At 52.2% G+C, this 20,871-nt stretch overlaps 1 protein-coding gene across 3 annotated transcripts in view; it reads right to left on the bottom strand.

The window, feature by feature from the left end:
• Positions 1-20,871, bottom strand: part of SLC44A2 (solute carrier family 44 member 2) — a 27,973-nt gene extending 7,102 nt beyond the window's left edge. The window contains exons 1-10 of one of the 3 annotated variants that reach the window (XM_059159973.1): positions 20,728-20,871; positions 5,781-5,829; positions 3,635-3,708; positions 3,433-3,517; positions 2,822-2,906; positions 2,517-2,627; positions 2,379-2,439; positions 2,148-2,271; positions 1,942-2,025; positions 1,722-1,834 (exon numbers count right to left, since the gene is read on the bottom strand). In XM_059159973.1, the coding sequence (XP_059015956.1) occupies positions 1,722-1,834; positions 1,942-2,025; positions 2,148-2,271; positions 2,379-2,439; positions 2,517-2,627; positions 2,822-2,906; positions 3,433-3,517; positions 3,635-3,708; positions 5,781-5,829; positions 20,728-20,758 (817 nt within the window). In that variant the 5' untranslated portion in view covers positions 20,759-20,871. Of the gene's footprint in view, positions 1-1,721; positions 1,835-1,941; positions 2,026-2,147; positions 2,272-2,378; positions 2,440-2,516; positions 2,628-2,821; positions 2,907-3,432; positions 3,518-3,634; positions 3,709-5,780; positions 5,830-6,333; positions 6,525-20,727 lie in introns of those variants that run through there. The other 2 variants (XM_059159971.1, XM_059159974.1) reach the window with 2 other exon arrangements.

Here is a 20,871-nt window from a genome sequence, read left to right as displayed (position 1 = left end):
GTAGTCCCTTGACCAACTGAGCCACCCAGGAGCCCTGGTTTATTATTTCTTGTCCATCTTGCCCACACTCCCAGGACCCAGAAAACGGCCTGGGACACAGGCACTCGATCCAGGCTTGAGCACACAGGCGACATGAGTGCGTGGCTAGGGGCCAGGATGCCCTGGGGCCTGAGATCTTCCTTGCCACCCAGTTACGGTTCATTAGTGGGGACTGAGGATGTGGGTATTAACATTCAGTGCGGTGGCATTAAGGATTTTCAATATTCCCTTTAGCTCTTTGTAGAGTGAATCTGTAAACTGCAGATTAAGTAAAAACAAAAACAACCAGGGACGCCTGGCTGGCTCAGTTAGTAGAGTATGTGACTCCTGATCTGAGGGTCGTGAGTTCAAGCCCCATGCTGGGTGGAGAGAACTTCAAAATAAAATCTGGGGCACCGGGGTGGCTTAGTGGGTTAAAGCCTCTGCCTTCGGCTCGAGTCATGATCCCAAGGTCCTGAGATCAAGCCCTGCATTGGGCTCTCTGCTTGGCAGGGAGCCTGCCTCCCGTCCCGCACCTCTGCCTACTTATGATCACTGTCAAATAAATATCTTTAAAAATAAATAAATAAAAGTAAAAATAAAATCTTAGGGGCACCTGGGTGGTTCAGTCTGTTAAGCATCTGCCTTCAGCTCAGGTCCCTGGGGTCCTGGGATCTCCCTCTACCTCTCCCTCCGTCTGCACCTCCCACTCCAGCTCATGCTCTCTCTTTATCTCTCACTCACTCTCTCTCTCAAATAAATAAAACCTTACAAAAGAAAAGAAAATCTTAAAAAACAAACAAAAACCATTTGCCTAAAATGCTAGTGCCCAGTAAGAACCCACCATTAGCATGAATATTTTAGTATCGGTGTCCTCACGTTGGGCTGCCTTGGAGACATCCTTCCCCTGGAACGTTTATCTGAACAATCAGAACGTGAAGCCCTGGGTTTTGTGCGCTGCCCCTGGGTTCCACAGACCTGAGATCTACAGGGCCTTCCTCCACATCTCACCTGTATGCTTTTTCTCATTAAGCCACCTAACTAGTAAATACTCATTATCCCCAGTTTATAGAGGAAGAAATTGAGGCACGGGGAGGTTGAGTCATTTGCCCAAGGTCACAGAGGAAGGATTGGGCAGAGTTAGCATTTAAACTACCTCCCCGCCCCCCCCCCAAGCACCCATCCCCCAAGTCTGGTGCCAGGCACACATCTTTAACCACTGTGCTAAGTGATCTGCTTGTGAATGCAGACAAAATGCAGCTCCGGCTCCCACCTGGAACTCTATAAGCTAACTCCTACCCTGTTGATACCCACGGAAGTTATTTCCAAGTGCCTACTCCCACAAACAACGCTGAGATGAACATCGTCACAAATATGCCAAATAAAAGATGGCTTAGGGGGGCACCTGGGTGGCTCAGTGGGTTAAGCCTCTTCCTTCGGCTCAGGTCATGATCTCAGGGTCCTGGGATCGAGCCCCGCATCAGGCTCTCTACTCAGCAGGGAGCCTGCTTCCTCCTCTCTCTGCCTGCCTCTCTGCCTGCTTATGATCTCTGTCTGTCAAATAAATAAATAAAATCTTAAAAAAAAAAAAAAGAAAGATGGCTTAGGACAAGCTTCTCGAAGGCCAGGGTCAGGTCAGAGGGCAGAGGCATCTTGCAGAGCGCAGGGCTGTGGGGGGAGGGTGCAGGCAGGGGGAGACGCACCGTAGCCCAGCACCAGAATCACCATGATGATCATCACCCAGACCATAATCCCGGCCAGGAAGCGCAGCAGGACGATGAACAGAAGACTCATCAGCATGGCGATGACCAGGCCGCTGGGGAGACAATGGTGGGGGCAGGGGGTCATGAGCAGCCGGCATCCTCTCACGGGCCCCAGATGCCACAGACCCGGAGGGGGGTGGTGCTTTCCCTCCCCACTTACATGACTATCCAGTACCAGGAGACCGTGTAATCTTCAAATATCCGCATGGCCAGCTGCCGCGCCTCGAGGACCCCGTTGGCCTTCCTGGGGACAGGCAGACAAGGCTCGTGCCAGGGCCCCTCCCTGATTGGGCCAGCCCCAGGGGACGCCCCGGCCCACCCGGGAGAGCAGGACCCCGAGGTGGTGGGCTGCGGTACGGTCCTCACTTGGCACCCTCCACCAGCTCTGTGACGTTCTTTCGAGAGCCATGCCCGTCTTCGTAGGTCGTCTCGTTGCCCACCATGAGGACCCCCTTGTGGGCGTGGATGGCTGGGAAGCATCGCCGGGCCACTGCGTGCGGCAGGGAATGGGACCAGTCAGGCTGAGCCCCGGAAACCTCCCCCCATCCCTGCTGACCACCCCCTCCTCCCCCCAAGTTTGCAGAACCCCAGACTCACAGGGTTTGCTGGGGATGAGCACGGCGGGGCAGTCGCCATCCCGAAGCACCTCAGCCACCCCCTAGCAAGAAAGGGAGAGGGGTTCACGCCCCAGGCCAGCACCCTCTACCTCGCCCCCTCCCTAGGCTCGCTTCACACCTTGTTGCTCTGGAAGCCAGGCACACAGAACTGCTTGTAGTACTCAAAGTCCTGGGATGTGTGAGCGTTCAGGTAGGTGAGGTAACGATCGGGGCATTTCTCCACGCAGATCTTGGGGGGGACAGGAGGCAGGGGTTGGGTGGGATCAAGACAGACACCCCATCCCCACGCAGGACAGAGGCCCTGCTTCCCATTCACCGGGGGAAAAGAAAGCTGCTTCTCCCAGAAAGAAGTCCCAGTGGGGAGAAAGGACCCAGGGATGGAAAGCAGGGGCAGCAAAGAAGATGCGGGCGCCGCCAAATTACCTGGGGGGTGGGACACTGGAATTCCAGCAGGACCAAGGGGCTGGCACACTTCACAATGTTGAAATAGAACAGGAAGGGTTTGTTCCTGGGGTTGGGGAAGGGAGATGAAAACTCAGGATTTCTCAACCTCCCTACATATAATATCTAATGCAAGCAACCCGAAGCTCTGCGGGCTGGCTCATGGAACCATCCCAACAGGCTCACGAGGGTGGGACTGTGATGATCCCCATCTCAGAGACCAGGAAAATGAGGCCCAGAGAGGTTGAGACACTCATTCTAGCTCACACAGCCAGGGAGTGGCACAGCCTGGACTGAACTGGCTTTTAGCTCACCGGCTTAGCTTACCCCACCTGACGTCAGATCCAGAACGGTCACCTCTCTCTCCCTCCCCTACGTCATGAGCTCCCAGAGGACAAGACTCTTAATATCTCATTTAGTGCAGTGTCCTCGAGGCCTAGAACAGCAGCTGGGGACGGTAGGAGCTTTTTAAGTACTTGCTAACTGGACTAACAATGGAGGTGGGGGAAGCTTAGAACCTTCTCCCCAGTGCTCATGAAGCCATCCTGCCCACACCTCGCCAGTCCCACCTCCCCCCAAGGAGACAGACTCACGCATTTTTTGTGCCCTTCTGCCCGCAGAACTCGCCTCGGCTGTCAGTGGGGTAGATCACCTTCCGAGGGTCCCCATGGGTCCAGGCTGTGGAGGGATCCGGGGACACTGAGGCACTGCCATTCCTCAGCACCATGTCTGCCCTAGAGGCTGTGGCTTGTCTTCCCACCTTGGAACCCCAATCCTGTGCACGGCTCCACTCACCTATGATGCCTACCGCCACGTAGCCCACAATGGCCAGGAGAAGGAACACACAGCAAATGATGTCCGTGCAGCCCCTAGGGAATGGAGAACAGCATCAGGATGGCAGACTTGGGGCCCCGGGGTCATGGACCCCATCCTGCCCGGCACATATGCCCACGTCTATGTATTATTTGGACGCCTGTTCCTTAGTGCTATGCTGTACCGAAGAACCCGTACATTTTACTTCTTTATTTTTTAAAGCAAGCTCTCTGCCCAACACCAGGCTCGAACTCACAACCCTCGAACTCTACAGACCGAGCCAGCCAGGGGCTCCTTACATTTTGATACCTAATGCTACACTGTTCTTTTTTTTTTTTTTTTTTTTTTTTAAGATTTTATTTATTTATTTGAGAGAGAGACAGTGAGAGAGAACATGAGCGAGGACAAGGTCAGAGAGAGAAGCAGACTCCCCGTGGAGCTGGGAGACCAATGCGGGACTCGATCCCGGGACTCCGGGATCATGACCTGAGCCGAAGGCAGTCGTCCAACCAACTGAGCCACCCAGGCGTCCCTAATGCTACACTGTTCTTGAAGCAGCTGGCCACAATGTTCAGTTCTCTTTTGATTGAGAATGCCCATCCCCCCCCCACCTTTAATAGCAACAGGGATTAATGTTTTTTAAAGTTTAAACTATTTTATTTTCATTTATTGGTAAGAGTTTATTTATTTATTTGAGAGAGAGAGTACAAGCTGGGGAAGAGGCAGAGGGAGAGAGAGAAGCAGACTTCGCTCCTGTCATGATCCCAGGGTCCTAGGACTGAGCCCCAAGTCGGGCTCTCTGCTCAGTCGGGAGTCTGCTTCTCCCTCTGCCTCTGTCTACTGCTCTGCCTACTTGTGCTCTGTCAAATAAACAAACAAATAAATAAATAAATAAAATCTTTTTAAAAAATTTGTATTTTGAAGGGCGCCTGGGTGACTCATTGAGTTAAACCTCAGCTTTCTGCTCAGGTCATGATCTCAGGGTCATGGGATCAAGCCCCGCATCGGGCTCTCTGCTCAGCAGGGATCTCTGCCTGCCTCTCTGCCAAATAAATAAGTATTTTTTTAAAAATTCATATTTTGAGGCACCCCAGTGGCTCAGTCAGTTAAGTATCACACTCTTGGTTTCAGCTCAGGTCATAGTCATGGGATTGAGCCCCAGGCTGGCTCCCGGCTCAGCGCGGAGTCGGCTTGGGATAATCTCTCTCTCTCTCCCTCCCTCTGCCCCTCCCCCCACTCACATGCACCTGTGTGCATGCTTATCAGCATGTACTCTCTGCTGTCTCTCAAACAAAGAGTTCTTTAAATTTTTCGTATTTCCAAATTCCCTCCAAAATATACTGAGCCACTTAGATTCAGAGCAGCATATACGCCAATTTTTTTAACCTTTGCGGGTCTGTGATGGGGCCATTCTATTCCGCATTGTTTCAAATCCCATTCCTTGAGGTTTGGTGAATTTGTGCACTTCCCCATTAACTTCACTGTCTACAGTATTTCTTGTTCTAGAAATTCTCTCTTCCAGTCTTTTGCCTGAGTTTAACAATTCATTTGTCAAGACTCTTTGGGGGCGCCTGGAGGTTGGAGAGCAGCTCAGTTGGGTTAAGTGTCTGCCTTTGCTGTAAGTCATGATCTCAGGATCCTGGGCTCGGTCTCCAAGTCAGGGTCCTTGCTTGGTGGGGAGCCTGCTTCTCCCTCTCCCCTCCTGCTCTCTCACAGTCTCTATCTCAAATAAGTAAATAAATAAAAATCTCAAAAAAAATTAAAGACAGGGGCGCCTGAGTGGCTCAGTGGGTTAAGCCACTGCCTTCGGCTCGGGTCATGATCTCAGGGTCCTGGGATCGAGTCCCACATCGGGCTCTCTGCTCAGCAGGGAGCCTGCTTCCCTCTCTCTCTCTCTGCCTGCCTGTCTACTTGTGATTTCTCTCTGTCAAATAAATAAATAAAATCTTAAAAAAAAAAAATTAAAGACAGACTCTGCATATGAAAGAAATTAGTTCTTTAACTGTCAAGTCACAAATACTGATCACCAGTCTGCTGGAGAGGAAAGAGAGAGATTAGGGGGTAAAGAAACGGGGGTGAAGGCAGTGCTAGCAGAGACCCCTCCCTCCCAGGAACCCAGAGCCCTTACCTGTGGTAAATGGGTCCTTTGAATGTAGGGTCATACTTCTGTGGTGTTCCTGAAAGTCAGCAAGACGGAGCGGGGTGACCGAGAAGGGACTGCGAGACCACCCTTCCCAGAAGCTCCCAGGGGTGTCTCGCACCCTGGGGAAGAGTGAAATCCAGAGACCCAGCGGCATTTCCCGCCTCACCGCCCCTCCAGGCCCCAGGGCAGGCAGGCCAAGGCAGGGGGAGCCATCGTGGCTGTCGGAGAACAGCCCCGAGTTATCAGCTGACACTGGGGAGGGGGCAGGACTGGGGACTGAGAGCCGGGGAGGGAGGCGAGGGTCCAAGGTGGGAGGACCTGGAGAAGGTTCCCGCAGGGGTACAGGGCGGGGACCTCCGGAGCCCGGGCCCTTCCGTGGAGGGGGTCTGGAGGGAGCGCTGAGAGGCAGCTCCCGGAGAGGGCGAGGGGCGACCCGCAGGGACGGGCAATTCTGCTCCCCGCTCTTGCTCGCGGCCGGGTCATCCCGCTGCCCCCTCCGAGAGGCTGGGCCCGGGTGCGGGAGCGGGGCGCTGCCTACCGTGCTTCCCGTAGTAATGCTGCCGCTCGCCCCCCATCCCCGCGGGCGTCCGGCCACCGCGGCCGCCCGACTGCTCCGAGCCCCCCTCGGCGCTGGGTCTGCAGGCGCGGGTGTCCCGTGGGAGGGACGGAACGACCGGCGGCGGCTCCTCCCAGCCCGGAGCCAGGCGGGGCGGCCCAAACCGGTCTGACCGGCCCTAGCTGAGCGGCCCTAGCTGAGCGGCAGCCTCCGGACGGACTGGGGACTGGCCGATGGAGGGGAGGGCAGCGGGAGGCCGGGCGGGGCGGCAGCTGCTCCCGCCACTCACTGGCCACCCGATTTAGCCCTCTCCGCCCCCCCCCCCCACCTCCCAACTGCCCAGCCCCCACCGGGGAACTCTGGTCTCACCCCGAAGCCCGGGCGCTCCCCTGCGTCCCAACCAGGCGACGCCGCCTGCGCCCCCTCTCAACCCAGGAAGGGCGCCTCTTGCTGCCACATTCTCCAGGTATGGAAACTGAGGCACGCGGGGAGGTAACTCTAGATATAGGCGCCGCAAAACAGGCAGATGGCTGAACCCAAACTCCCAAATATAGAGTATTGGCGCTGCAAACTCTCAAGCCGGTGGACCCGTTTTATTTCGGTCTGCATTTAAAAAAAAAAAAAAGAAAATGAAATGCCAAATGAAACATCGGGAGAATCCATATAAACACCCACATCGCAGGCCGCCTGGGTGGCTCAGTTGGTGAAGGGGTCTGCCTTCAGCTCGGTCATTATCCTGGAGTCCTGGGATCAAGTCCCACATCAGGCTCCCTGTGCCTCTCTCTCATCTCTCATGAATAAATAAAATCTTAAAAAAGGAATAAAAAAAAAAAAAAAACCACGACAAACCATAAAAGACCCAATCTCAAAAAACAGACTGAGGGTTGCTGGGGGGAGGGGGACAGGAGAAGGTGGTGGGGATATGGACATTGGGGAGGGTATGGGCTATGGTGAGCGCTGTGAAATGTGTAAACCTGGCGATTCACAGACCTGTACCCCTGGGGATAAAAATACATATGTTTATTTAAAAATGTAAAAATTAAATTAAAAAAATCTTTAAAAAAACAACACCTACATTGCTAGTCTTTTGAAGACTGGCAAAATGAGACTGGCCACCCAGATGCCCCTTCCCCACCTGGCACTTTGCGGCCCCCAAGACTAGACACCTGAGCTCCCCATCCCTTCACATAGCCTGATTAGGAATCCTGAAGCCACTGTTTTGTAGAGCAAGTATTTATGGAGCACATACTGGGTGCTGGCCCAGGGCTGGGCACTAAGCATGGTGGCAGACGAGAGACCCAATTTTGTGGGTCTGTTCTTGTAGAGCTGACATCCTGACCAAACGGCCCTAGATTCCAACATTTCCTTCTGCCCCTATCCAAGCCAGAGGACAATTCAGCCAGTGTCCTGCCTACCCTGAGCCCCCTCAAAAGTAGCAAACCAAGACTGGTCACAGACCCATCACAGGATATCAGGAGGTATATAGCTGGCACAGAAATTTATAGTTGGTGCAGATACACCCTAGTCAGGGTCAGGATGTTGAACTGCTGTGGGTTGTATAGATACGAGGAGACCGCCAGTATGCGGCACAGCTGGTGTGGCGGCATACAGCCAACAAAGAGGTAGACAGTTGCCATGGGGGTGTTTAGTCAGTGTGGGGTACACAGCAGGGGTGGGGGTATACAGCTGGTGCAAGGTATACAGTTGGTAAAGAATTGTTTGTATAGCCAGTGTGAGGGTATACAGTCAGCATAGGGGCACACAGCTGGCTATACTCCCCTTACTGTATTCTTAAGCACCAATATACTCCCCTTACTGTATTCTTACGCACCAACCATCCACTCCCCAAGCTGTATGCTCCCTCAATCACAGGCCGTTGTCACTGCACCCCCAACAGCTTTGGAGGTCAGCGATATACTTTGTAGTGTGGTCGATGACCGTTGGTGCCATGGCACAGTCACCAACAGGGTTCAAAAGTGTGGTCATATACAGTTGGTGCTCAGTAACTGCGCTACCTCAAAGTCAAGCATCCCCTGGTGGGGCTCTCTGGTCACTAACTCAGCTTGTCCCTAGAGCGATGCGCCTCCCCCCCACCCCAAGAGCCTCCAGCTATAGAAGTCCCGCCTGACCCCTGGCCCACAGTCTTTAGCAAACAGGGGAGGTTCAAGGTGCCAAGCCATGCCCTTGGATGACCAGGCCTCCCAAAGAAACCCTGTGGTTCCTGTGGTCTCTGCCAACCCCAAGGCAGGCTGGTTCTACCCACCCAGTCCAAGCAGTGGACCACAAAAATAAATAAATAAATAAAACAATCCAGGCACAGGCTACAGCCTCTTCCCAGCTACATTAGGTCCCTTGGGGACACTCTTGCTGACTCAGGACTCCAGCCACCAGCTCCACCCTGATAATCCACCCCTGTAACGCCTGTCTCCCGGAGGTCTCACATTCACCATAGCCACAGGCAAGGCCCTGGTGGTCCCCACCCTGCCCCGGCTCAGAAAAGGCAGCTTCGTCTTCCCAAGTGCTCACACCAGAGACCTGGGCACAGACCTCAGCTCTGCCTTCAGAATTTATCAAGAACCCAAGCCCTTGTCACACTGCTGTGGTTTCCTGCCGGAGCCAGTGCAGGCAGCTCCATCCACCCTGCTCTCTCGGCTCCCACCCTCCCCCTCCCCTCACTGTCTGTTCCCTCCATAGCAGCCAGAGAAGGCTGTTAACACTTCTGCCCAGAACCTTCCATGGCTTCCACCCCCTCTTCACCATGCCCCATAAGGCCCCATATGCTCTGCTGGGTCCCCTGCCTCTCTCCCCTTCACTGGCCTCATTAACCAAACCACAAACTCACCAGGTAAGGTCTCACCTCAGGACCTTTACACAGGCTGTTCCCTCTACCTAGAAAACTCTTCCCAGAGATGTCCATGTGGCTCCAGTTAATTCAGGCCTCTGTTCTATTATCCCCTCTTCAGAGAGGCTTTTTCTGACCATCCTATCCAAAACAGCATCCCTTTCCCCTCGACTTCATCACCCCATTTACATATATGGCTTATTTATTGTCTGCCCCCTAGCCTATTCCCAGCACAAGGACAGGGATTTATGTCTGTTCTGTTAACAACTGTTCCTGGGGCCCAAAATTCCACCTGGTACTCAGTGTTTGTTGAGTGAATAACCACAGTACACAAACCATTTATAGACAGCTAAGACTGGCGGCGCCTGGGTGGCTCGGTCGGTTAAGTGTCCAACACTTGATTTCAGCTCAGGCCATGATCTCAGAGTCCTGCGGGACTCTGCACAGCTTGGAATCTGCTTGGGATTCTCTCTCTCCCTCTGCTCCCCCTCCCTCCCTAGCCTGTGTCCCAGCATGAGTGTGTATGCACACGACCTCCTTCACATAAATAAATAGTATCTTTTTAAAAATTTTATTTATTTATTTGACAGAGAGAGATCACAAGTAGGCAGGGAGGCAGGCAGAGAGAGAGGGGGAAGCAGGCTTCCGGCCAAGCAGAGAGCCCGATGTGGGACTCGATCCCAGGACCCTGAGATCATGACCTGAGCCGAAGGCAGCGGCTTAACCCACTGAGCCACCCAGGTGCCCCAATAAATAGTATCTTAAAAAAAAAAAAAAAAGAAAGAGGGGCGCCTGGGTGGCTCAGTGGGTTGAGCCGCTGCCTTCGGCTCAGGTCATGATCTCAGGTTCCTGGGATCGAGTCCCGCATCGGGTTCTCTGCTCATCGGGGAGCCTGCTTCCCTCTCTCTCTCTCTCTGCCTCCTTGTGATCTCTGCCTGTCAAATAAATAAATAAATAAAATCTTTAAAAAAAAAAAAAAGAAAGAAAGAAAGCTAGCTAAGGCTGAGAGTAAAAACACTGCTTAGAGGTTTCCAGGTGCATGCATTTAAGAAACTAATCTGTGAATTTTATATATAAAGTATTTAATACATGATAAATGTGGAATTTTCAGTGGGCAGGGAAAGGATAAATCAATTCGTCATAAGCCTTGGTTGCAATAGGAAGGAAAAAAGTTAACCTCACCCCCAATACATACCAAATAAATTCCACATGCATTAATCACGCAAAATAGATAAAAACTCGGAACTATTACGAGTATGAAGGGAAAACACAGGAATGTATTTCCACCGTCTGATAGGGGAGACCGGTAAGGGTGGAGAAGAGATAAGGTAGTACAGGAGGCTTCCTGTATCAATTGAAAGGCAGCCAGACTGCAGAGGGGAAGAAACCATAAACAGCTGGGGCGCCTGGGGGGCTCTCAGCTGGTTGAGCGTCTGCCTTCTGCTCAGGTCATGATCTCAGGGTCCCAGGATCGAGCTCCCTGTCGGGCTCTGTGTTCAGCTGGGAGTCTGCTTCTCCCTCTCCCTCTGCTCCTCCCCTCACTCATGGTCCAGCTCTCTCTCACGGTCTCTGGTCTCTCTCTCACTCTCAGATCAATAAAATCGTAAAGAAAAAAAAAAGTGGCTGGTGCTGGCTGAGGAGTGCCTATCAGACTCTAGCTCTGTCCTCATTATACTGGGCCTCCTACCATCAACCCATTTTACAGTGGAGGAAACCAAGGCTCAGCAAGGGGAAGTGGCTTGCTCAGCTACCTAGCAACAAGTAGAGGGTCCCTACTCTAGGTTTGATGGGTGAGTGGGAGTCACTGAGAGTCTTTGAGCAGGAGCATGACCTGGCCAGGCTGGGGAGGGCAAGACACAGAGAGAGGTTTCAGCTCTGAGAGAAGTTGGTGGCTGTGGATGGGACAGTGGGGCCATGATCTTGCTGCTTGAAACTGAGTTGTCTCTCTGTGAGATGGAACTAAAGATACAGGGGAGCACCTGCCACAGGCTTGGCGTTGGTATTGGCATCTCTCAAGAAATACCAGAGGGAACAGTGGTTAAAGCCATCTGATGGGTTCCAGGAGCTCTCATTAATGTTAGCAAGGATGGGGGGCAGGAGGGGGGCAGGCTGAATACTCCTGGATTCTGATCATTGAGTCTGATCCAAACCTGCAGGATGAGAACTTGCTGAGTCTTGGCAACAACACTGCAAACTAGTAACAGGAGAGATGCCCTGATTCCTCGGTTTCACCGTCCCTTACCATGTGCCGGGCACTTTTCCAAAATGTCACAGCAACTTTTCTAGATGAATCCTGTCCTTACCTCCATTGGAGGGATGCAGACATGGGGGACCCCCAGCGAATTGTGTACCCGTGGTAAGCCACAGAGTAGGGCTACCCACCCAGCTTGTGGTTTAGCTTTGGATGAGATGCCCAGGGCTGCTGTAACAAATGACCACCCAGGTGCCCCTGGGTAGGTTAAGCCTCTGCCTTTGGTTCAGGTCATGATCTCAGGGTCCTGGGATCGAGTCCCGTATCAGGCTCTCTGCTGGGCAGGGAGCCTGCTTCCCCACACTCTCTGCCTGCCTCTCTGCCTACTTGTGATCTCTCTCTGTGTCAAATAAATTTAAAAAATATTTTTTTAAAAAAGAAACCACAGGGACCCCTGCGTGGCTCAGTTGGTTGGACGACTGCCTTCGTTCAGCTCAGGTCATGATCCCAGGGTCCTGGGATCGAGCCCCGCATCGGGCTCTCTGCTCGGTGGGAAGCCTGCTCCCTCCTCTCTCGGCCTGCCTCTCTGCCTACTTGTGATCTCTCTCTGTCAAATAAATAAATAAAAAAAAAAAAAAAAAAAAAGATCCTACATTTAATCTCATCTGCAAATTCCCTTTTGTCCTGTAAGGTGACATAGTCACAGGCTCCAGAAGTTAGATTGTGGACATCTTTGGGGTGCGGGGACTATTACTCCGCCCATCACAGCATAACCAGGGGTTGACAAACTGTCATGGGACGGTGGTGGGCAGGAATCCACCCACGGTCTGTCTCCAGATGACCCAGAACTAAGAATGGTCTTTACATTTTTGAAGGGATGAAAACCATCAAAAGAGGAAGGCTATTTTGTTATGTGCAAATTATATGGAATTCAAATGTCGGCAGCTGTAAGTTAATTTTTCTTGGTACCCGGCCATGCTGGTTCCTTCTCATGTTGTTTGTGGTTGTTTTCAGGCTTCAGCAGTAGAGCTGGGTAGTAGGGACAGATCGTACGTGACCTGCAGAGCTGAAAATGTTTACTCTCTGGCCCTTGGCAGAAACAGTTTGCCACCCCCTGGTCTCGAGGCCCTGAACCGAGTGTTGAGCCCCATTCTGTGCCAGTGGATTTCACATGCTTTCTTTGTTTTGTGTGTGTGTGTGTGTGTGTGTTTTAAGATTTTATTTATTTGAAAGAGAGACAGAGATAGCACCAAGCAGGGACAGACAGCAGAGGGAGAAGGACAAGCAGACTCTCTGCTGAGCGGAGAGCCCAGATTGGGGCTCGATCCAGGACCCTGAGACCATGACCTGAGCTGAAGTCAGATGCTGAACCCACTGAGCCACCCGGGTGCCCCCGCATGCTCTCTCGGTAACCACCAGGAGTGGTTCTCATTGCCCCCAGGAGGGCTAGGGGGATGCACACGCCCTTTCCCTCTCCAGGCTGCCATCTTCCCATCTGGAGAGTGGAATTAATACTGACATTTTGCTTCGTGGGTGTTGTCAGAATTCACTGCTCAAAAAGCACTTAGCACAGGTCTGAGGCTCAAGGAACACTAACAAGGGGCGTGGTCCCATTTGACAGAGAGGGCAAAAGGAGGCCACAGGCTCAGACCACATAGCCAGTGAGGGAGCTGTGTGAATTGAACCAAGGCCCTTCTGGATCCAACCCAGGCCTTTTCCTCAGCAGATACGGAGGGAGGCAGAACTGAAGATGGAACAGTGAGGGGAGAAGGTGCGGGAAAGCTGGGCCAATACGCTAGGCTGGGTGGGGAAGGCAGCCCTTGGGTCCTGGCCTCGCTGGGCATAAAGGCCGTCCCAGCCGGTGCAGTGGCTGTAGAAGATAAGGAAACCGATCCAGGCTGCTGGGTCGTAATGCCAGGGCCAGGGCGTCAAGTACCACCCAGCCCCCACAGCCTCCAGATTCCGGCCAAGTCTCCAAGGCCTACAGCAGCCCAGGGCCTCACCCACGCAGCCCGGCCGGCTCACCCCTGACTTCCCAGAAATCTGTGCCTGGGGAACGGGATCCCAGCCACCCACATGAGTCCCTTTGATAAGAGTCTAGGGATAGCGTCCCGGTAGGAAAGCCAAGAGTGACATTCCTGGTCACAACGCTAAGAGTAAAAGACAGAGCCCCTACTATGTGCTGGGCCTGCATTGGGCACCAAAGCAGACATTTATTTCTAGAAGCTCCTGTCATCCTCACAAGGCTCTGAGCGTAGAGGGCCCAATACAGAAACCAAGGCACAGGGATGCTTCATGACTTGCCCCAAATCACACAGCCAGGAGGAGCTGGGATTTGAACTCTGCTCCTGACAACCATGCCCTTGAACTCTATGCTCCGTGGTGTACCCCCACACCCTGGACATTTACCAGGGACCAAGCTCTTGGCTAAGTGTTACCTGCAACGGTTCACTGAACTCTGGAGGCGGCCTCAAGAGGGAGCCAATACTGTTGTTAACCCCATTTTATGGATGGAGAAACTGAGACTCAGTAGATGAAAGGTTCAGGGACACAAAGGGTACAGGTGGTACAGGGCAAGGAAGAAGACATAGGAGTAGAGGCGATGCTGGGTTCTAGAACCTGGCTGAGAGTCAGAACTCCGTGGTAAGCTTTTCTGTAGACGCTTGTTTGCTTAGCACCTTGGTACCTAATGATCCATGTACCGGGATAAGTGTGATCAACTTGGTCCTGGTCTCCTGACTTCTGCCACTGCACCTTATAGAGGCCAGAGGGCACCTGTGAGCACCTGAGTCAGGCCAGCTCCCTCCTCTGCGCAGAACTCTCAATGGCTCCCATCGCTCTCAGTACAGAAGCCCAAGTCCACAGGCCATGCCCTCTGCCTGAAACATTCTACACAGCTCCCTCCCTCCCGCTTCTGGTCACCTTCCGGTGGTCTTAAAATTTTCAACTCTGCCTCCAGGCCCTACAGATGACTCCTACCCCTCTTTCCTGCATTATGTTTCTCCTGAGCCCTTTTCTGCCATTCTAAGACCATCCCTCCTGTATCTTAATGCTAATACCTTGTCTGCTTCCCTCTCCAGAACGCCAGCTCCACGACCGCAACACCTGCTCTGTCTCCAGGCTCTAGAACACAACCTGGCTCACGATGCCCGCACATGTTCGCAACCGTTTGAAGGGGGTTACGAACAAACTCGCTTCTATTAAGTAAATCCTATGCTTATGGGGTAAAAAACTTCAACCAGAACAAACCTAAAGACTACAGGAACATCACTCTCCCTCTCGCCAACTTCCTCTCCCTGGTTTCCCTTTCCTCCTTCCAGACAGAGTCTAAGTACACATGCATAAGCAAATTTGTAGCTCTTTACCGCTCTCCCAACACACACCCCGTTCTGTTACACACACTGTTCCTAACTTTGTTCTTCCACACGCTAACATAATCCCTCCTTGTTTCCCATCAGAGAGGCTGCTTAGACCTACTTCAACTTTTTTACAAGGCAACATAGTATCCCACTCTGGGAACAGTACCATTTGTCATTAAAGCAGCCTGAGGAACTTTTAAAAATACACAGAAATTAACAGGCTAAGCTCCTGCAAGGGGCTTCGTGGCCGCGTCCCCTCTGGTAGGAGGACAGCTGGCCGAGAGGGCTCTTTTACTTGGAAGGCTAAAATATTCCAGGTGCTTGAGGGCTTGTTTTTATTTTATTTATTTATTTGACAGACAGAGATCACAAGTAGGCAGAGAGGCAGGCAGGGAGAGAGAGGAGGAAGCAGGCTCTCCATGGAGCACAGAGCCCCATGTGGGGCTCGATCCCAGGACCCTGGGATCATGACCTGAGCCAAAAGCAGAGGCTTTAAGCCACTGAGCCACCCGGGTGCCCCGAGGGATTATTTTTAATTTTCAGCACTCCTCTGCCCCTATAGAGAGAATATATTAATTTTGTTACATAAGAGATTAAAATCTTTTTTTTTTTTTTTAAAGATTTTATTTATTTGTCAGAGAGAGAGAGGGAGAGAGAGCGAGCACAGGCAGACAGAATGGCAGTCAGAGGCAGAGGGAGAAGGAGGCTCCCTGCTGAGCAAGGAGCCCGATGCGGGACTCTGCGGGACTCGATCCCAGGACGCCAGGATCATGACCTGAGCCGAAGGCAGCTGCTTAACCCACTGAGCCACCCAGGCATCCCGAGATTAAAATCTTATGTAAAAACAAGTCTCCTGGGGCGCCTGTCTGCCTTCGGCTCAGGTCATGATCTCAGGGTCCTGGGATAGTCCCCGGGTTGGTCTCCCTCCTCAGCAGGATGTCTGCTTCTCTCTCTCCCTCTGCTTCTGCTCACTTGCGCTGTCTCTCTCTCTCTGTCAAATAAATAAAATCTTTATTGTTTTTAAAATATTTTATTTATTTATTTGACAGAGATCACAAGTAGGCAGAGAGGCAGGCAGAGAGAGAGGAGGAAGCAGACTCCCTGCTGAGCAGAGAGCCTGATGTGGGGCTCGATCCCAGGCCCCTGAGATCATGACCTGAGCCGAAGACAGAGGCTTAACCCACTGAGCCACCCAGGCGCCCCTAAATAAAATCTTAAAATTTTTTTTAAATTAATAAAAACAAGTCTCCTTCTGGAGATTGACTGGGGAGGAGTATAAGAGAACTTTCTGGGGGTAATGGGAAGGTCCTTACTTAAGCTCTGCAGATTTTCTTCTGGTAAAGGCCACATATTTAAGATTTTAAGCTTTGTGGTTCATATATCATCTTGGTCACATATTCCTTTTAATTTTTTTAACAACAATTTATAAACAATGGAGCCATTCTTAGTCTATTGGCTTTACAAAAACAGGCCTCAGCACAACAATGCAAATAAAGTTAACACTTTTTTTTTTTTTAAGTAGGCTCCACCCAGCATGGAGCCCAACACAGGGCTTGAACTCAGGTGACCCTGAGATCATGACGGAAGCTGAAATCACTTAACCGACTGAGCCACCCAGGCGCCCCTATATTTAACAGTATTGAAATGTACAACTTCAAAAATGATTAAGATGTTGGGGCGTCTGGGTGGCTCATTGGGTTAAAGCCTCTCCCTTCAGCTCAGGTCATGATCCCAGGGTCCTGGGATCGAGCCCCGCATCAGGCTCTCTGCTCAGCAGGGAGCCTGCTTCCTCCTTTCTCTGCCTGCCTCTCTGCCTACTTGTGATCTCTGTCAAATAAATAAGTAAATAATCTTTTTGAAAAAATGATTAAGATGCTACATTTTCTAAAAGATTTTATTTATTTATTTGAGAGAGAGAGAGAGTGAGAGCGAGCCTGAGAGGGGAGGTCAGAGGGAGAAGCAGACTCCCCATGGAGCTGCCTGATACTCTGGGATCCTGACCTGAGCCAAAGGCAATTGCTTAACTAACTGAGCCACCCAGGCACCCTAAGCTGCTACATTTTATGTGATGTTTCTTACCACAAAAAAATTAAAACTCAAATAATAATACTGATTGTCCCCTCCCTGGGCATGAGGGGCTTTTGGGGTGCTCATAATATTTTTGTTCCCCCTGATGTGGGTGCTGATTTCATGGATGTGTTCACCTTGTGAAAACTTCTGGAGCCTCATACAGTTAGGATCTGTTTCCTTTTACGTATGAATTGTCTGCTTCAATAAAAAGCTTAAAATATTCCCCTTGACTGGTTAACTATAAGATTGGTTCAATATAAGATGGTTTATCCATGGACTCAAGGGGTTAAGCCTCTGCCTCCGGCTCAAGTCATGATCTCAGGGTCCTGGGATAGAGCCCCGCATCGGGCTCTCTGCCAGTGGGGAGCCTGCTTCCCCCTCTCTCTCTGCCTGTCTCTCTGCCTCCTTGTGATCTCTCTCTGTGTCCAGTAAATAAATAAAATCTTAAAAAAAAAAAAAAAAAGACAGTTCATCCACAAATGCACTATTTTTATGCAACTGTCAGAGAAAACACCAAAGAAGCTTTCCAGGCACTGACATGAGACATGTCTCCAAGACATATTAAACAAAGAAAGCAACAAAAAATGAAAAAAAAAATCAACAAAGAAAGCAACATGTAAAACAAACATCTTTTCATGTGTAAGCGTCTGTTGAGTACCTACTAGGTCCCAGGCACTGCGGACATACCTTCAGACACACAGACACACAATCCTGCCTCGTGGAATTAACACACTAGAGATTTGCTGATATTTTTGTAAAAGGAAAAAAAAAAAAAAAAACCCAGCCATTAGATAAAGAATATGTATGTAATTGCCACGTGAAGTTAAGACTAGTCTTGCATGCCTACACTCCATTTGGAAGAAAGCACAAGATGCTGGAACAGTGATGTGTGCCAAGAAGAAGGGTGTGTCAGGCTGGGAGAGGAAGCAGGAGGGAGACTTTTCATGATAAAGCTACGCGCGGTCTTTGTATCCTTTGTATTTTGAAGCATGTGAATCCTTTTGAAGTATCCAACTTTTGGAGCGGGGAACACCCATAAAACAAAAATAACAACAAAAACCCAACTTTCAATGAATAAATAAATATCCCCTCCCAACATTTTTTTTTTTTTTAATCAGATGCCAGATTCCCACAGCCTAAGTTGGATTCTCTAGAAAATGGGGCCAGGGAATCTGCTTTTTAAACAAGCACTGTTGGGGCACCTGGGTGGCTCAGTGGGTTAAGCCTCTGCCTTCGGCTCAGGTCCTGATCTCAGGGTCGAGCCCTGCATCGGGATCTATGCTTAGCGGGGGGCCTGCTTCCTCCTCTCTCTCTGCCTGTCTCTCTGCCTACTTGTGATCTCTGTCTGTCAAATAAATAAATAAAATCTTTAAAAAAATAATAAATAAATAAACAAGTCCTGTTACTTTGGTCTCACCTCCCACCCACCCACCCCCAAACCCCCAGAGAGAGTCTGTTGTTTTGGGTTCTAGAATCTTTTTCCATGATCATGCCCAGAGTGGGTGGGAAGGATGGCAGTAGCCATTGCTGCCATCCATCAGGGCCAGGAGCCATTTCTCTAGATACGGTGTCTGCTGAGGAGGGAGCTTCCTGCCCTGCCCAGGCCAGCCAAGTCTATTTTTAGAGAGGGCTGCTTTTCCATCAACTCAAGGAAAATCCATGTCCCCAGTGGCCTCCTGAGCAGGTAGATCCCACCAGCCACTGCGGAAAATGCTGCCCACCAGTGAGTGTGGTCTGCCCAGCCCTGCAGACGAGGATCCAATGCATCCGAGAGGTCTCCAACACACCCATGGCCACACAATCGTAAATGTCAGAAGTAGGATTTGAACCTGGGTGTCACCACCCCTGAATTCACGGTAACACGATGGAGCGGAAGGCATTGGGATACAAGGGATATGTGAGCACTGGGATTTCTCAGCAACTCTTGCAACATTATTCCCAAAGGAAAGCTCTTCATTTTCAGGCAGGGACTTCTTGTGGCAGCCTGGGGGCCCCACGGTTTTGGTTGATAAGAACGGACAATTTACAAAACAAGTGAGACCTGCCCCTCCCCGCCCCCCACTTCAAGGAGTCAAGCCAGGTGGCTCCTCTAGAAGCTCAGATGATGGCCTGGCTTTAAGACCAACTGAAGTCTCCACCTCAGGCATCCTTGTGCCCTAGAGCAAAACAATTATGTGGTTTGTTTGCTGTTCCTTCTGCCTAGAACACACTTCTCCCAAATCTTCCAGCGGCCCTTGGCTCCAACACCAGCCCTTGGTCACCTAAAATAATCCCAGAGGATTCTCCCACACACATGCTGTCCTGTTTTCTGCTCTACAACACTTACAACAACCTAAAATCATGTGTTTATTCGAGGGTTTTTCTGCTTTGTTCACTGTCTAGACCCTGCCTGTACCACACTCGGTAAATGCTTGTTGATGGAATGGGCTTCTGGCATCCAACACAACCTCTGTTGGGCACAGAGGTCCCCTGTCTGGAGTGTGGGTCTGGCCGGGCCTAGGAGGTTTTGCTCAGGTCCATCCATGGCTGGCTGGCTCCCTTTGGCCAAATTCAAGGCTTGGTGAATTACATCCCTGTCCACTCTGCCATCCCTGGCCCCCCAGCCCTGCCTTATAGAGACCCAAGATCCCTCAGCTGCTGCCCACAGGAAGACAGGCCCTGGCCAGGGCTCTGAGTTGAGATTCCCAGACCAGAGACAGCCAGCCACACCCAAGGGATGCCCAGCACCCCTGACCGCAGGGTCTGAGGCTTGAACCAAAACCAAGAGCAAGAGGCCCCTGGAGGTTGGGCCAGCAGCTTCAGGCAGGGAGGGAAGTGGCTGGGTGATGGCCAGGTCCCTGTGTTTCCCTCTAGGCTGGGCTGGGCAGGGAGGGTCCCAGTCTCCCCCACCCGTGTCTCTCTCTCTCTGCCCTGCTGAGGCCACTGTCCCTGATGGCAGCAGCCAGGACGAGGCCCATCTCTTGTCAGCTTTGTTTTTCTTGATTATTTTTGAGCAGTTTCCTGCCCCCTCCCCAAAGCTTTCTGTCTCACAGTTTCCAGGAAGTTCTTGTCACACAAGGAGGGGCAGCGGCGCCCCTTTGCCCCAGGGGAGTGCTACGTGGGACCTGTGCCCAGCTCAGCCCTGGGACCCAAAATGGAGAAGAGAAAGGAGAAACTGAGGATGGCACTCCCCTCCGTGGGAACCCGGGGAAGGAAGGCACTGAAGGGCGTGGATAGGGAGGAGTCTCATCTTGGCCCCAACTCCTGGGCCGGGAGCCGAAGGCCGAGGTTCGCGGGAGGGGAGTCCGCGTTGCAGGGACCTCGCGAAACGGTAGCAGACACCCCCAGTCCCTTGCACGCGGCCCGGAAAGTTTCTCAATGGTTTCCTGCCTCTTTACCGCCCCCTCGGTGAGGGCGCCCTTCTTTCCGTCCTTCCAGGCCTCTTGCAAGAACCGACTGGCTTCCACCCCCGCAGCATTGGGTCTGCCCAGGTGTGCCTCAGTTTCCCCATCTCGCCAGAAGCCCGGGACGGCTACTTCTCGGGAGATGCGAGCAGGAGAAAGAAGTGGACCAAGGCAAACAGAAGAGGGGGATTTGGGGAAGTCGGGGCCCTATGCCTCTTCCGAGCCCCGGTCTCCAAGCCTCCCCTCCCCCGCCTGGCATCTGAGCCGCCAGATAACGGGACCTCCCCGGGCGGAGCATGCGCCATGCGTCCCGGCCCATCAGCCGAAAGGGGTGCGGGGGCTCCCGGGAGAGCGGACGCGGGGAGACCCGGCGGAGCAGGGGGGCGTGGGCTCGGCGCAGAGCGGAATGCTGGGCCGGGAAGCAGGAGAGGGCCCCCAGCTGCAGCGCGGGTGTTTATAATCCTGGAGGTACCCCTCCCCCAAGGCCCCCCAACTCAGCAGAGGCGACCCCGGGCCCGAGGCAGCTCCTACCGTAGGCTCCGTCCTTCCGCTCGTCCTCCATGGCCGCGTCGGGCGGGGAGGGGAGTCCGAGCCGGAGCGACCCCAGCCCGCGCGGGCGGGAGGCTCCGCGGGCTGCAGCGCCCCGCCCCGGGCCCGGCCCCGCCCCGCCCGCTT

This window comes from Mustela lutreola, chromosome 2, assembly GCF_030435805.1.
Source record: "Mustela lutreola isolate mMusLut2 chromosome 2, mMusLut2.pri, whole genome shotgun sequence".
Lineage (NCBI taxonomy): Eukaryota > Metazoa > Chordata > Mammalia > Carnivora > Mustelidae > Mustela > Mustela lutreola.
This window is presented reverse-complemented; position numbering and strand designations above follow the sequence as displayed.